At 48.3% G+C, this 15592-nt stretch overlaps 1 protein-coding gene and 2 non-coding genes across 5 annotated transcripts in view; 1 reads left to right on the forward strand and 2 right to left on the reverse strand.

Annotated features, from left to right (window-relative positions):
• Window positions 1-287: 287 nt before the first annotated feature.
• Window positions 288-361, reverse strand: trnan-guu (transfer RNA asparagine (anticodon GUU)). The gene has a single exon. It is a non-coding gene; the product is annotated as a tRNA-Asn (tRNA).
• An 813-nt stretch (window positions 362-1174) lies between these two features.
• Window positions 1175-1248, reverse strand: trnan-guu (transfer RNA asparagine (anticodon GUU)). Its single transcript has one exon. It is a non-coding gene; the product is annotated as a tRNA-Asn (tRNA).
• A 2951-nt stretch (window positions 1249-4199) lies between these two features.
• The window catches only part of chd3 (chromodomain helicase DNA binding protein 3), a 39697-nt gene continuing 28304 nt past the window's right edge, over window positions 4200-15592 (forward strand). For all 3 annotated transcript variants that reach the window (XM_070993189.1, XM_070993187.1, XM_070993188.1), the window contains exons 1-18: window positions 4200-4906; window positions 7315-7442; window positions 7524-7712; window positions 7795-7922; window positions 8998-9236; window positions 9316-9449; window positions 9546-9675; window positions 10236-10411; window positions 11478-11759; window positions 11840-12043; window positions 12514-12737; window positions 13388-13519; window positions 13613-13706; window positions 13809-14000; window positions 14099-14299; window positions 14483-14620; window positions 15146-15267; window positions 15355-15528. In XM_070993189.1, the coding sequence (XP_070849290.1) occupies window positions 4741-4906; window positions 7315-7442; window positions 7524-7712; window positions 7795-7922; window positions 8998-9236; window positions 9316-9449; window positions 9546-9675; window positions 10236-10411; window positions 11478-11759; window positions 11840-12043; window positions 12514-12737; window positions 13388-13519; window positions 13613-13706; window positions 13809-14000; window positions 14099-14299; window positions 14483-14620; window positions 15146-15267; window positions 15355-15528 (3053 nt within the window). In that variant the 5' untranslated portion in view covers window positions 4200-4740. The remainder of the gene's footprint in view (window positions 4907-7314; window positions 7443-7523; window positions 7713-7794; window positions 7923-8997; window positions 9237-9315; window positions 9450-9545; window positions 9676-10235; window positions 10412-11477; window positions 11760-11839; window positions 12044-12513; window positions 12738-13387; window positions 13520-13612; window positions 13707-13808; window positions 14001-14098; window positions 14300-14482; window positions 14621-15145; window positions 15268-15354; window positions 15529-15592) is intronic.

Raw genomic sequence — 15592 nt, forward strand, 5'->3', positions numbered from 1 at the left:
TATAACGTACGTACGTGTTTAACGCAGTAAACTCTGTCATCTCTGTACAACCCGTTGGCTCACAGTGTAGAAGAATGTCGATGATAACGCTGTTTTTTTATTATTTGTTTATCTTGTGCTTTGGACAAAGTGGAAGTTGACTGGCATACGCTAATGATGTGTATGTTTCTGTATTTCATACCCACATAGCTATACATTATTATATTTCTCTGTTACTTGCCCCTGAATAAAGACGTGTAGTTGCTTATATACATAAAAGTAGCCAGTCACATGAATGCAAAAACGTTCGTCCCTGGGTGGGCTCGAACCACCAACCTTTCGGTTAACAGCCGAACGCGCTAACCGATTGCGCCACAGAGACTTGTATCACAACGCAGTAAGGGGGTGTAGATGAACTCCACCGACACGTATTATCTCTGTGATGGAGTCAATGGTGGGCAAAACAGTTCCTCTTAGTGCAGAGGAGGAAAAAAAAAAGGAGGGATTTTTTTATGGCTTGATCGTCCAGCACCAAGGTTTTAAAATGTTGGTAAATATCATAATTTTTTTTAAAGACCTTAAACTTTTATTCCTACATACATACAGAGAAAAGTTGATCCCAAGGTTCCTGGTTTCTTGCACATATTGTGCAGGAGCAGAGGGACCAGAGGAGAAGATGATACCCCGGACCTGTGGAGGAGCCACCATGACAGGCACCTGTGAGGTCACTGGAGCCAGCATCACCAGCTGAGGGCCCGAGGGTGGAGCAGGGTGGAGCTGCTGCTGGGGATGCCATTTAAGACCTCTAATCAAGGCTCAACCAGGGACCAGGAGGCGCATCTTCATCATCCACCCTCAAGAAGCAGAGGACAGTGGTGAGGGAGACACTGAGGATGACAGCGAGGAAGACTGTGTTTATTAAGGCCACGCAATGGTTGGAGTAAGTACCAAACACCATCTCCTGATACTCACCTGAGTACATGAATAAAAAAGTTACAGAAACCCCCGGTTATAATACAGCTGTTCAATAATGAGGAAACTGATTTGTAGAGGCTAATATCTTTTTAAGGATCAGTTTTAATTATACTTTGACTTTACATTCTGTTATCTTTGGATACAAAGACACACTCCCGCTGACAATCCGCTAACCCTTACCTCAATCATGGAAGCTAATGTTCCTTTTAAAAACACAGGCCGTCCCTGGGTGGGCTCGAACCACCAACCTTTCGGTTAACAGCCGAACGCGCTAACCGATTGCGCCACAGAGACTGCTACAGAGGGGGGAGTGTCCTTGATTTCCAGCACACAGCCATACATCTTTACTCACATCAAAAAGTCAACACCTTTGACCCCATAATGACCATGTGACTAACGTGGGACCGCTTTAGTCAACACCTTGATGTCACAATGTTGCAGGTGAGCATCAGGTATGCTGGACTGCATCTTTTTTCTTTTGCTAACCCTTTGTCACACTTTTTTTTTTTTTTTCTATTTTCTCCCCCTTTTTTTTTTAGCTCTTAATGTGTGAATTAATTGACTTTAAGACATCTGTAACCTTGTCCAGGCTAACTTCTGTTCTGCCCCTCAAAGTATTATCACTCACAAGCATTTTGTTAACTTGAATTGTGCTACATTTAGCAACTTTAAACTACACTATTTATTGATGGACTTTTTAGCCAATCAGTAAAGTTTGAGGAGCTTTTTTTTAAACACTGATAGAAACTTTAAATCTCAAAGGGCAGAATACCAATAATTTGAACCTATTAACCGGCTCATGCGAGGCTGAACACCAAAACAACATGTCCTGCGTTCTCTTTGTTGGGACGTGCAAAGCTAACGTCTTCTCTGCATGAACGTGATCTCGGCATGATCTGCTCTCCAGGTTGCCTCTGTTCAGGCGGCTCAGCTCTGCATGGAGCGCAGGAGCCGGCGTCTTCCTCTGCGTGTCACGCTGCATAAAATCTGGGTTAGCTAAAGCGCAGCACCCAGGGGAGGCGCTTTTCCCTCTCATCCTCCTCGACACGTCTCCCTGCCAAACGGACACGGGGGTGTCTGAGGAGAGAGGAGGGGTTGGTGGGCGGCCACAGTACAGTAGTGCAGTGTGTCAGGGCCTGCAGCATATGAGAGTCCTGGCTAGTTTCACCTTTTTTTTTTTTTTTTTGCAGGCGCATAGTGAGACATGCACAGTCATGGCTACAAATACACACATGCATGAATGCTGTGGGTGAGGGGACATAACCTACACACACAAATGCACATAGTAACACACACTTTGCCAGCCAGCCAATCTGGTAACAGCAGACGCCTCAGTGGGCAGAGGCTTAGTGGGGGGGCCCCAGTCACTTTCCCTGCACAGATACCACACCACCACCACCACCACCTCCTCCTCCAACTCCCTTGTGTGTCTTTCATCACACCGTGTCTCTCCTGGCAGATGTGGCCGTTGGATCAGGCACTAACGAATTCCTCTCTTCTCATTTGTGGGTGCTGGGGAAGCCAAGCCGGAGCGGTTCAGGCACCTGTTGCAGAGAGAGAGAGAGGAGTGTGCACAGCAGACGAGGCCGATTTGAAATTCTCATTTACATCCAGTTGTTGGTGTAGAAGCTGCAGCTGACGGAGTAATGTATGCAGACAGACTGCAGAGCGGGCAAAAAATGTGGCAGCGAGGAAGGCCTGGCCGTCGGCCACGCGCTCAGGATGCCACGGGTTCAATCCAGGCACCTTGTCTCTCACGCTGCTCAGGAAAGCCTGAAATGCCTCGAAAACTTGTGATGTGACGGCGCTCTCCCTCATCACAGAGACACACTGTTACATAACTAAATGCTCAGGGAAAGCAGTTTACTTCTTGTTTTTGTGGGTTAGTTAAGCGCCGCTGCAGGGTTAGCTGGCAAGAGCATTTTGAGCTGCATAAATAGCTTCAATATTAAGACAAAGTCTTGATAAAATAGTCCAATTTTATTGAGTTCGGCCTCGTTAAACGAGGGAAACGTGTGAAAAAGATGCTGCTGACCTCTAAGACATGACCCCTCAGTTCATCCTCTGCACTCTACCATGAAACAGTCTATTTTCACAACTCATCATTCATTCATCCATTTACATCGTTTTTGTTTTGTGAGTAGCTTAAAGGGACGAGCATTTTTTCTGTGCAGCCCTGCCTTGCAAAACGATAAGTAAACAAACGTTGACATCAGTAAATAAAACTGGGAAAAGAAGAAAAGAAAGGCGTCTTAACACCGGGGTCCACTCCGCTTTCGGCTGAGGTTTCTTCTCAGTCTTGTGGTTTGCTCTGCAGGCTGTTAAATGCAATAAAAAAGCTCCAGAAGCACCACTTTTGTGAAGATTTCCTCTTCATTCAGCTACATTACCAAGGTCGAGTACAAACCTCCAGCTCAAATGAATGAAACACTGTATTAAAGAGCTGAACATCTTACTGTCAGCTGTGAGCAAAGATGCTGAGACACTCGTGTGAATTGTGGCATTAAAGGCTGCTTAAGTAATAAATGGCCATTTTCTGCGTTGAGGAAATAGTCAGTCATTGTGAGAAACTGCTCATCTGAACGCTTCTTTCTTGAAGTGAATAAATGCAATACAATTAGCTAAATACAATGAAACCAAACAATGAAACTACTTCTTTTAACACGTGGTTTTCTTTTCAGAAGCTCATCAGGATGCAGACGTTTCACTACAATGCAGCTTTTTTTTTTTTCTTTCCAGATTTCATCCAGTTTCTGCTGTCTGAGCCCCCCTCCTGGTTCGCTCTGAACGCGCACGGCACATCAAAATTCCTTTTGTCAAAACAAAAGTGCCCCGAGCGGCCACTGTGGGCTGGATGGGATGCAGGGATTCCCATGGCCTTACTGCCATCCAGTTGACACAGCCGGCTGCGTGAGATTTCGCAGCAAGCGCTCGCAAAAATCGCTCCAGTTTCGTTTGAAAGCTCTGTTTTAGAGGCGGATCGCGCGCTGGGAGCCGTTTAACGCGCCGCTTTGGCGCGGATTGAGTACAGTTTGCATATTCTCAATTGTTTTCATCCCCACCACAAGTAGTTAATTTTTAAGCAATACAATCTGATGTAAGTCTGGGCATGGCTGCGGCAGATTTTCCCAACCCCCCTCTCTCAATCCCTCCCCAGCACTCACACACACACTGCTCCAAAATACTTTTTTATACAACGGTGGGGGCTCCGGAGAATATAAGGTGGCCATATTTGATAGATTTGTGTCGGGCTCTGCAATGCAGAAAGCGAGAGTTGTTGCGTGTGATCTCGCAAGTGACAGTGACACCAGGCAAGTGTGTCGCGTTCGTGACTGATCCGGACTTGGAGAGCGAGAGGGAGGGTGGTGGGGGGGGAGTGAGAGGAGAGGGAGGGGGGCACAGACAGAAAAGAAACAAACAAGTAACAATGTAACTTACATGCAGCCACACACACCCCTTTTTTCTTGTAACAATGTGTACGTTTTTAAGGAGGGAGGGGGCGCGCACAGGGAGAGACGGAGAGAGATAGGGAAAGGAGGAGGGGGGTGCCTTCTGAAATAATATAGTCAGCCATTTTTTATGTAAGGGGATTTTTTTTTCTTATTGGGGGGGTTGTTAAAAAATAAATATAAGAGGGCGGCCATCTTTGTTGCTCTGCCGAGTGTAAAATATTTCAAAACGCCCCCCACTTTTTCCTGTGCCGATTTGAATATTAAATAAATATCATACATTCGAGCGAGAATACGCTTTTTTGAATACAAGGACGGACCCGATGACAGGAATATAATGTCCTCTCCTCTCCGCTCCTGTGAGGAAGACGAGGGCATGGTGGTTAATTCCGAGGGAGGAGATTTTGATGAAGAAGACGACGACGACGGAGACCTAGACGAGAACGCAAGCGACATAAACTCGCCGGCGGCGCCTCGGGAAACTGCAACACCAGCCGCGCCAGGTACGGTAAAAAAAGCAAGCTGGCGGACAGGTCGGGAGCGCGCGCACGGGATAAAAACACACTTTTAACTGGCGCTAAGGTGGTGGAGAGGGAGGCATGATGGAAGTAGCCGGAACCCGCGAATTGTGCCTCAAAAGCGTACCCGTCCGGGACCAACCCGGTGCAGGAGAGACCCGCGAGGACAAGTCGAGTGCGCGCGTCCAAAAATCGAATTTACCAATCCAGATTTTTTTTTGGTTTTTTAAAAGACGCACATGTTTCCCCCCCCACCTTAAACCTATTTCCACCCAGTTACTGCACCTATATGCCGCCTTAGGTGCCATGTTTGCAGCTGCAAGAGAGGCTGGAAAAGACGAGAGGGGCGCGCTTTGGGAACAGTTTGCAACAAAGCGCAAAAGAGACAAACAAAATAACGCACAACCGGCCAGATGTGTCCCAGCGCCGTCGCGAGCTCTGTTTTCTCCCTCTCCACTTCCTCTCGACAGCGATCACGTCCTGACAAAGTTTAAAGCAACTTGCCACCGCCGCTGTCCGCTTCCCCCACGCATCAAAAGTTGTTTGTCCCTTAAATCCCCCGTTTGACAGCTCCCAGACGCGACATGACATGTGCATGAGCTCGGGCTGCGGGGTAATAAGGTCGAAGCTGAAGGGTAAAAAGCTCTCGGCGAGAGAGGTTGGCTTAAACATGGACTCCCCTGGCCCGAGGCTACATATACACAGATAACCCATCACCGGGAGGAGTTGATGCGTTTTTAGCGGTGCAGACATGAAAGCTGGGACATAGTGTGAAATCGTGGCGTGAGACAGAAACTTGCCCCCCCTGCCCCATTGTCTCTGTGACAGGTCAAAATAGGACACTGCTGCATGCTGCTCACTTACAGGCCAGAGAGGTGGGACTGTTTAGCCCCTCTGGTAGCTTAGCACACTAGTTATCTGAATAATATCCCTGAAATGTTTAATCGAGCATCCTCGTGCAGCAGATCGGTGTGTTTTTGTGCTGCACGAGTTGCTGCTCTCGGCGGCGATGTGCAGTATTGATCTGGTCTACAGATGATTGAGTGAGTGCATATGACATTCTGGAAGTTTCTGTGACAGCGGGGCTGCATATGGAGTTGCAGTGAAAGTAGCGGCTGGTTAACCCCGCTGCAACTGTAGAAAGTCAGAAACAGCAGTGCAGCAGCCTTAAGGTTGCAGTTTATTCACAAGAGGCGAATAATAACTAATGATTTGCTTTGGATGCAATGCAGATGTGTGAGAACACTTAAAAGTCACAGAGCAGATGTCATAATGGAGGAAATGTGACATAACATGATAAAAATGTAATTTCTAATATGGATATTACAGGAGTGATCCATTGCATTGTCTTTGGACTTAATTGGCTTGACCCGCCGCCATGCCGTGCCAGACAGATAAATTATGTTGTCGGGGCTTCCTGACGAGGACTTTAACCCCTCACGAGCCCTGCCAGCGGTGGTCGGGGTCCCGGTGCGGGAGCTGCACAGCGGGGAGAAAGAAGAAGTCGCTCCAGTTCACCGCACTGTCCCGCTGGCGGCCTCTGAATCACCGAGCCCTGCGTGCGTGCTGCCGCCGCCCCCGGCGTGTCTTCGGCGGCTGCGCGCTGCACGGCTACGCGGGAAGCGAGGGGTTGGTTGTTTGGACGGGGTGGGAGTGAGGAGGAGGAGGTGTTTGGGGGGGCTGCTGCTGGTTGCTGGTGGGAGCGCTCACCAACAAAGACAAGGCAGACAATAAAATCCGACAAAAAGCAGCCGATCAAACATACCGCAGCCCGTATTTTGGTCATGCTTTAACGCTTTGCTGCAGTTTGTCCTTTGAAGCTGAGGCTGCTGCCTCTCCATGGCTGCCTGTACTTCTCTTTTTCTGCTCCAAAGCCAGGTCAGGTTGCAGGTTAAATAGCTTTAACCTCTCTTATGATATCGCACAGATACCGTGGGGAATAACTGGCCTGATATTTTCACATCATTTGCTGCCTGGAAGCCGAGATACAGCCGTGCGTTTCAGACGCCCTGAGCCTGAGAGCTCTCTATGATAAAAGGATTTCCTTGTTTTTGCCTAAATGAAAAGTTTCTAAATATAAAAACACTAGATTTATTTATTCTCTTCAGGACTTGTGGCTGAGATAGTTTGTTTAAAAAGTTGTCGGTCACACTTCTCCATGACATGGAACCACCAACACAAGCGGCCAAGTCTCACTCGCAGCCCTCTGGCAAACTATCTAATTTAGCATGTGTCAATTCAGGCGGGGTCAGAGGTCGCCGAAGCCACCGTGGCCATCACACAGCCTTTGTTGTGTGTGGTTATGTTCAGAAGGGGATTAGCCGGGTGTTGAGGAGATTATCGTTGGTCTGATTCTTTCACGCTTCCCATCTCCCCTCTGCTTCTCCTCCCAGACGAAGAGCCCGAGATATCTGACAGAGAGGTCCCCTGCAGGAAGAAGGGCCGGCCGAAGAAGAAGAAAGACACAAAGAAGAAGGACAAAGAGGGGAAACCTGCCAAAGCAAAAAAACGCAAGAAGATTGTAAGTTTGTTAAGCTGTCCTGCTTTGGATTTTTTACATTTTTTCTTACTGACTACAGCATGTCCTCCTCTCTCGTGTCAGGACAGCGATGTAGACAGAGACTCAGACAGAGAGAGAGACTACGGCGAGAACTCGGACAGCGTAGCCAGCGACTATGGCTCTGGGGAGAAGAAGAAAAAGAAGAAACATAAAGAGAGGAAGGAGAAGAAAACCAAGAAGAAGAAAAAAGACGACGGGGACCGAGACAGCAGTCAGGAGGAGACAACGAAGGTAAAGCGGCTGAGTCGTCTCTGGCAAGTCCGCCCTCGTTCGATCCGGTTTCTCTCTGTTCTGACGCGTTGTTTCTCCTCAGCAACCGATAGAGCAGAAGACCTCGGCCCAGCTGGCGAAGGAGTGGGGTCTGGAGGATGTTGATCATACCTTCACGGAGGAGGACTACAGGGAACTCACCAACTATAAAGCCTTCAGCCAGTTCATGAGGTACAGCCTCTCCCTCTCGTTTCCACGTGGCGTTGATGCGCTGCTGCTGGTAAAACATCACAAATAGTTTTTTGATTTGCTTCAAACACTGTTCGGTGATGGAGAAGTGGCGAACCTCGCTCCGTCCTCGCTTGTGAACGACATCGAATTCAGAATAAGGAGATATTTACAAAAATCAATGAAGCCGATGAGGTCAAACGTTAAATATATTACGACAAAACTTTTTTTTAAAAAAATCATTGCTGTATTTTAATGTAATTTATTCATCACTTTGTCTCCTCACAGTGAGAAACTGGTCTCATACATGAACTTAGGTGCAAGGTTCATATCAGCCTACTTTTGGAGTGTGAGCTTGTTTCTGGTCTGCTTCCTAAAAGCATGTATCAGAATCAGACACAGCCTCACTTCCTGTACCCATGCAAGGACTCTGACTTGTCTCACTGTCACTGTTTGCACAACAAAGCTGAACAAAGACATCTGCGTACACACAAGCATAGAAATATGTCACGGTGTCTGTATATAAGCTGAAGAGCTACTGTGGATTGTAAACAAGAATACAGTAATGCAAAGGTGCAGAGTGCAAAGAGTGCTGAAATAAATACTGAATTATTAATGTAAGTTTATATCCAAACAGAAGGTGGATATGTGCCGTGTGCACAAAAAACGGAGCAATGGCTACTTTTTGTATAAAGTTTCAAGCCTCTTGCTGTCGCACGGACCAGCCTCCCTCGACGCTGGCAGCACCATTCAGCATAAACTGTCCCTGGTGAAACTCCCAGCGGCGTGTTAGCGCAGATGCAGGTGGCACGGCTTGAAAACAAGAGCACGAGATCGGGTCTCGACCCTTTGGCCGCTTTGACTCTGATAACGTGGAGGAATCTGTGTCCACTGCATGTATATGTTGGGAAGTTATTTGGCTGTCGGACTGAGCTGTAGTGCAAAAGTCTAATACATATAAATTAACAGTCAGCAGAAATGAAAATAAACTTAGAATTAGGTGAAAGTTGATGCAGATTTCTGTGTTTTAGTGCCCGTATGGTCTCTCTCTCCCAACCATCTCGCCCTCCCTCCCCAGGCCGATGATAGCCAAGAAGAATCCTAAGATCCCCATGTCCAAGATGATGACCATCCTGGGGGCCAAGTGGAGGGAGTTCAGCTCTAACAACCCTTTTAAGGGCAACGCCGCTGCCGTCGCTGCAGCCGCTGCAGCCGCCGCCATCGCTGTCGCCGAGCAGGTCTCTGCGGCGACCGCCTCACCCGAGCCGCCGCTGCAGCCGCCGCCGATCAGAAAGGCCAAGACGAAAGAGGGCAAAGGTCAGCGGTCAGCTTTACACCTGCAATAGTTGTGGGTAGTTTTTTATGTCAAATGTTGCTCATGATCGTATCCGTCCAGGTCCTGGTTATAAGAAGCGCAGTAAAAGTCCTCGAGTCCCAGACAAGAAAAAGGCTGCAGCGAAGGCCAAAAAGATGGCGCCCATTCGCATCAAACTGTCGCCCATTGGTGCAAAGAGGAAGAAGAGCTGCTCAGTGAGTACAAATCCTCTTCGCCCTCCGTCTCCGTCCACGTCCCAGCTGTCACCTGTTCACCTCTGTTCTCCTCCACCCGTCCCTGCTCTCTGTCAGAGCGACGACATGGACGAGGACGAGTCCGAGCAGGAGGACTCCAGCGTCCACAGCTCCTCGGTCCGCTCCGACAGCTCCGGCCGCGTCAAGAAGAACAAGCGAGGACGGCCGGCCAAGAAGAAGAAGAAGAGTGAGCAGCGGCTGTTTTTATGTGCACTGTAGTGCTAGAAATGATATCAGAGATGAAACGGTATCACGGTTATTGTGTTATTATGTGCTGAAAAGACAGTGAGAGTCACTGCAAAGACTCCAACAACCGACATGAGCACAGAGGAGTCTTCTATAAGAGTTTAAAGTGTGTTTCTTTAACCAGTTTCACAATCGATTTGAGCACAGCTGAACTACATAACGTGTTATCATGACTGTGCAGAAACATGACTCATACAGCAGCAGAACAAATTGTAGAGTTTTTACAAGAGGAAGCAACACTGAAAGCTTCAGCAACGAGCATTTAGCAAGTTAGATGGACAAACCGTGACATTTATCCTCCCCACATCCTGCATGTTGCCCCCTTTTTTTGACCATCCTCGATCAAGTTTCCACGAGCACTCTTACAAAAAAACTAAATCTGATCACGTCAGACTCTCAGATGGCTGAAAAATCTCTGGATCTGCTTTAATTTATGTGTTTTTAGTCTTGGCAAAAACGCTCATGTTTCAAACTCTCCCGTCCTCGGTCTGCTCCTTCCAGTCCCGGGTGACGAGGAGGGCGACGGCTACGAGACGGATCATCAGGACTACTGCGAGGTGTGCCAGCAAGGCGGAGAGATCATCCTGTGCGACACCTGCCCTCGAGCCTACCACCTCGTCTGCCTCGAGCCCGAGCTGGACAAGGCCCCCGAGGGCAAGTGGAGCTGCCCGCACTGCGTGAGTACATGTCCGGTCCTGCTCTCCACGCGTGATTGTTCCCAGCATCCTCGTTCGCATATTTCTCCCCCGGCCACGCGTCTACTTGGCAAACCCGAGTGAAAAAAGCAGTTACAAGTGGTTTGTTTTTACTTGCTTGGAGCAGCAGATGAATAGAGGCTTTGTAGCTGCATTGCACATCTCGGCGGAGAGATTCAGAATCCTGCCCAGACAAAGACAGATACCTGAAGAGGTGCTGTGGGTGTAGATCTATTCAGTAATGTCACAAAAAAAACCATGCTCTTTCTTTTTTCCTTACCATGACACAGTGAACTGTTTTATCACTTCAAGAAAGCCACTATGTGGAGAACATGAAGTGATGATTGAATCAGTTTATTCTGAAGGCATGACTGTGTGTGCGTGTGGAGAAATGAGCCAATCACAGCGAGTGTTGGTCCAGTCTGTGGGCTGTTCTGTGTGTCGCTGTCAGCTTGTTGCCCGGGTTGAATCCCTGTGACTTTAGTCGACTGTCCGGGTGTTTGGTGGAGACTTTGTGTGCATGTGCTGGTAAAATCACTGCTAAAACAATGAATGGTGGTCCAGATCCTTGTGAAGCTGACCCGATACTATCTGCACATTTGTAATCATTACTGTTGTCGCTAAGGTGCTGTATCGTCAACAGTGTGGTGTGATGAAGAGGGAGTTTCACTGAGTGTGCAACATGCTTACAACACATGGAAGAAACACAAGAAAAATGCAAAGTCTACTTTTGAAGAGGTCATTGGTGCAAAGGAAAAGGACCACAAATGTTTAACTTCTCCTGACATCGCCCCCTGCTGGAGTAGTCTTGCATAAGTCAGGTAGATCAGATCGGCCAGTCGCGTGCTTTGATTAAGTGCATCTCAGCTGTGATTGTGATGGAAGGCGGGTGGTCCGAGGATCAATCAGCTTCTGAGTTCTCCTCCCCGTACGTAGTTTTTCTGTCATAGTTGCTCGAAGCCAATAAGAAAACACCTGGGGCCGCTTTGACTGTGTTCTTAAACTCGGCTGAGACGTTGATCGATCAATCGAACGTTTCCTTTCCCAGGAAAAAGAGGGAATCCAGTGGGAGGCGAAGGACGAGGACTTCGAGGATTTCGAGGAGGACAGCGAGGACAGAGTGATATCAGAGGTCGGGGTCGGGGTGGGGGTGGGTGTCCCCACGGGGGCGGAGGAGGAGGATGACGACCACATGGAGTTCTGCCGGGTGTGTAAAGACGGAGGTGAGCTGCTGTGCTGCGACACCTGCACCTCCTCGTACCACATCCACTGCCTGAACCCGCCGCTGCCGGAGATCCCCAACGGAGAGTGGCTGTGTCCGCGCTGCACGGTGAGCTGCTTCTGGTTTACCTCTCTGCGCTTTATGTCTGATGTCCCAAGGACTAACTAATAAGTGTATTCCCCCCCTAGTGTCCACCAATCAAAGGACGCGTCCAGAAGATCCTCCACTGGCGATGGGGTGAGCCTCCGCCTCCCATCCCGGTCCCCCCAGCTCCTGACGCCCCACCCGACGCCCCCCCACCGCCGCCCATGAAGGGCAGAGCCGAGAGGGAGTTCTTTGTCAAGCTGACCGGGCAGTCCTACTGGCACTGCACCTGGATCACTGAGCTGCAGGTGAGAGAGGGACGATCAGCGGAGCGATGGATTAAGTGATAAATCCAAGAAGAAGAAGATGAGGAACTGTAGTTTCAGTTGTTTTTTCTTGTGAAATACTGCATCGTTTAACCTCGACAGGCCTTGAAAAATCCTTCAGATGAAACAATTCAAGGAGGAAAATAACTCTTCAGTTCAAGTACTCACAAGTCATGTTCATATGAAAGCTTTATTTCACTGTATTTTAAAGGCTCGCAAGCCAAAAAGGCTGGAAACTAGTGATCCTGTGCATCCTCAGTGGGCAAAAGAACTTTATTCTTACTTTATTCGACTTGTACAGTATTTCAGCCATCAGATGTGATTCACTGAAGAGGTCACTGAAAGGAATATAAAGACAGTCAATAGTGAGTTTTACTCAAAAAGTTAATCCAGTCGCTGCTTCTGATTGGCTTGAGGAAAAATCATCCTTCTCTCCCTCTTCTTCCGTCCAGCTGGAGATCTACCACTCGGTGATGTACAGAAACTACCAGAGGAAGACGGACATGGACGAGCCTCCCAGCCTGGACTACGGGTCGGGCGGAGAGGACGAGAACGGAGTGGGAAAGAGCAGCAAGAGGAGGGCCAAGGACCCCCAGTACGCCATCCTGGATGACAAGTACTACAAATATGGCATCAAGCCCGAGTGGATGATGATCCACCGCATCATCAACCACAGGTGAGGGCGTCTGTTTGGGTGTGTGGACGTTGAAGTTCTTTAAAAGTAACATTTGACAGTATTTAAGTACTTCATGACATGAAATCAATCCTGCTTCAGTTCCTGAGTGTATGTGTGATGTTTATACCTTTAGGATAAATATTCTCATTTTATGGGATTTTTTTCCTCTCATTGAAATGAATGGAAGGAGTTCGAGAGGTGACATTGTGCAGAGCAGGGCTCAGCTGTTAAACTGTCTTACTCCCGCAGTTTTCTCTCATCACACATCATTTTTTCAGCAAAAAAGCGTAGAAGATTTCATCTTCTGTCAAACAACCTAACCGTGGAAATTAACTGGCTTACACGTTTTGAGCTCTGAGCCTTAAAGTGACAGGAGCGCCGTCCAAGTGTCTGACTCCAATGTTGGCTGAGACCACAAATTTCAGGAGCAAAACAGAAAAATAGGGCTTTGTTAGCACACTGTATTTCTCGCATTTTGGACACCACAAACTCGAGCTTTACAGCAGCCAGTTCATCAATGTCCACCCTGTCTCATGGTGTAATCATCTATCCAATGAACTGTCTTCCAGGGTCAGCCAATGTGATTTATTGCTCTTTATAAACATGCCAATCACACACATGATGAAAGCACTCACTGTCCTGTCTGCCAGTGTGGACAAGAAGGGGATTTACCACTACCTGGTCAAATGGAGAGACCTGACCTACGACCAGTGCACCTGGGAGAGGGACGACCTGGAAATCCCCGGCTTTGCAGTTTACAAGAGCAACTACTGGAGACACAGGTAGGACCTATTGCATAGCATCCCACCCCGACTGACTTCTCACTTGTTGCTACATGGCTGGTTAATGCTCAGGGATGGCTTGCTGTCCAACAGAGACGCAGTAATGAAGGAGGACCCAGACAAACCCAGAAGGAGGACCAAAAACCAGGAGGGCGAAGAGGAGTCTCCTGCCTCACCGGTCACTGATGTGGGTTAACTGAAGTTGTTGTTTCCGTATCAAGAAGTCTGATTTATAGCCGCTTCCTGTCTACCAAAACACCAGAAATCTTTTCTCCTTCTGTCCTCGCAGCCTACGATAAAATACGAGGAGCAGCCCGACTTTGTCACGTCGACGGGTGGGACGCTGCACCTGTACCAGCTGGAGGGTCTGAACTGGCTTCGGTTTTCCTGGGCTCAGGGCACGGACACCATCCTGGCCGATGAGATGGGCCTTGGAAAGACCATCCAGACCATCGTCTTCCTCTACTCGCTGTTCAAAGAGGTGCTGGAGCCCCCCCGGCCCTCATATCGTCTTGTTTCTCCTCCCTGTGAAAGCTGACACTGACAGATTGCCTGAATTCTTCCTCCTCTGTCGCTCAGGGTCACACTAAGGGTCCGTTCCTGGTCAGCGCTCCGCTCTCCACCATCATCAACTGGGAGCGGGAGTTCGAGATGTGGGCGCCCGACTTCTACGTGGTGACGTACACGGGCGACAAGGACAGCCGAGCCATCATCAGAGAGAACGAGTTCTCCTTCGACGACACGGCTGTCAAAGGAGGGAAGAAGGCATTCAAGCTGAGGGTGAGGAGGGAAGGCGTGGACAGGAGAGTGGAAACAGATGTGACAGATGTTTCATTTTCAGTCGAATCTTATGGAAAGCCTTTATTTGCATTGACAGAATTGTTCGCACACATCATGACATGCACTGCACATGTGAGTGTGCACATACTGTTTACATCCTGCTCCCCTCCACTGCTCCTGCAGAGAGAGGCTCCCATCAAATTCCACGTGCTGCTGACCTCCTACGAGTTGGTGACCATCGACCAGACGGCGCTCAAGTCCATCGACTGGGCCTGTCTGGTGGTGGACGAGGCTCACCGCCTGAAGAACAACCAGTCCAAGGTGCTGTGGCCACTGTGTGTGTGTGTGTGTCAGTGTTCACATGCTGTAATATCACTTCAAAAGCCTAAATTTGTTAAGTCTGTAATTTTGAGACAGATATTCGAGTCAGTATTCAGTATAAAACATTTTTGAAAAACTTGAAAATTTTAGCGTCCTCTGGTGGACAAACTGTGTAATGACAACACTCAATACCAATGTGATCAACTCAGTATTAGTACTGCTTTTCAGGGAGTCCCGAGTACATAAACTGAAAACAAAGAATAAAACTACGAATTATCAAAAACATTACATGTATCAATTGGGCTCTTGTATAAATGTTACCATTAGAGCCAGTTGTGATTACATATATATATACTAAACTATAAGGAAATTATAATTACATTGATAATGGCAGCCACAATGCCAGTAAATACATGAATGCACCAAATATCAGATACATTGTAATTGTATGTGGAAACAGAGTACTGAAATGATTGCAGATGTTGGATTGTTTGAAAGGGAGTTTAACTTTTCTTGCCTTTGCAGTTTTTCAGGCGTCTGAACGACTATAAGATCGACCACAAGCTGCTGCTGACAGGAACTCCTCTGCAGAACAACCTGGAGGAGCTGTTTCACCTGCTCAACTTCCTCACACCCAACCGCTTCAAGTAGGCCTTCTCACACACACGCAAACACACTCACTTGAACCAAAAACTCAGCGTTCGGTCCTTCACCCAGTCCATCTCTCTGTGCAGCAACCTTGAGGGGTTCCTGGAAGAGTTTGCAGACATCTCCAAGGAGGACCAGATCAAGAAGCTCCACGACCTGCTGGGGCCTCACATGCTGCGGAGGCTGAAGGCCGACGTCTTCAAGAACATGCCGGCCAAGACCGAGCTGATTGTCAGAGTGGAGCTGAGCCCGATGCAGAAGTACGACACGTGGGAGGGCTTGAGGGGGGTCTGCCTGTCACCACTCTTTCAACACCTCCTCAAT

The sequence above is a fragment of the Chaetodon trifascialis genome, chromosome 23, assembly GCF_039877785.1.
Source record: "Chaetodon trifascialis isolate fChaTrf1 chromosome 23, fChaTrf1.hap1, whole genome shotgun sequence".
Taxonomy (NCBI): Eukaryota; Metazoa; Chordata; class Actinopteri; order Chaetodontiformes; family Chaetodontidae; genus Chaetodon; species Chaetodon trifascialis.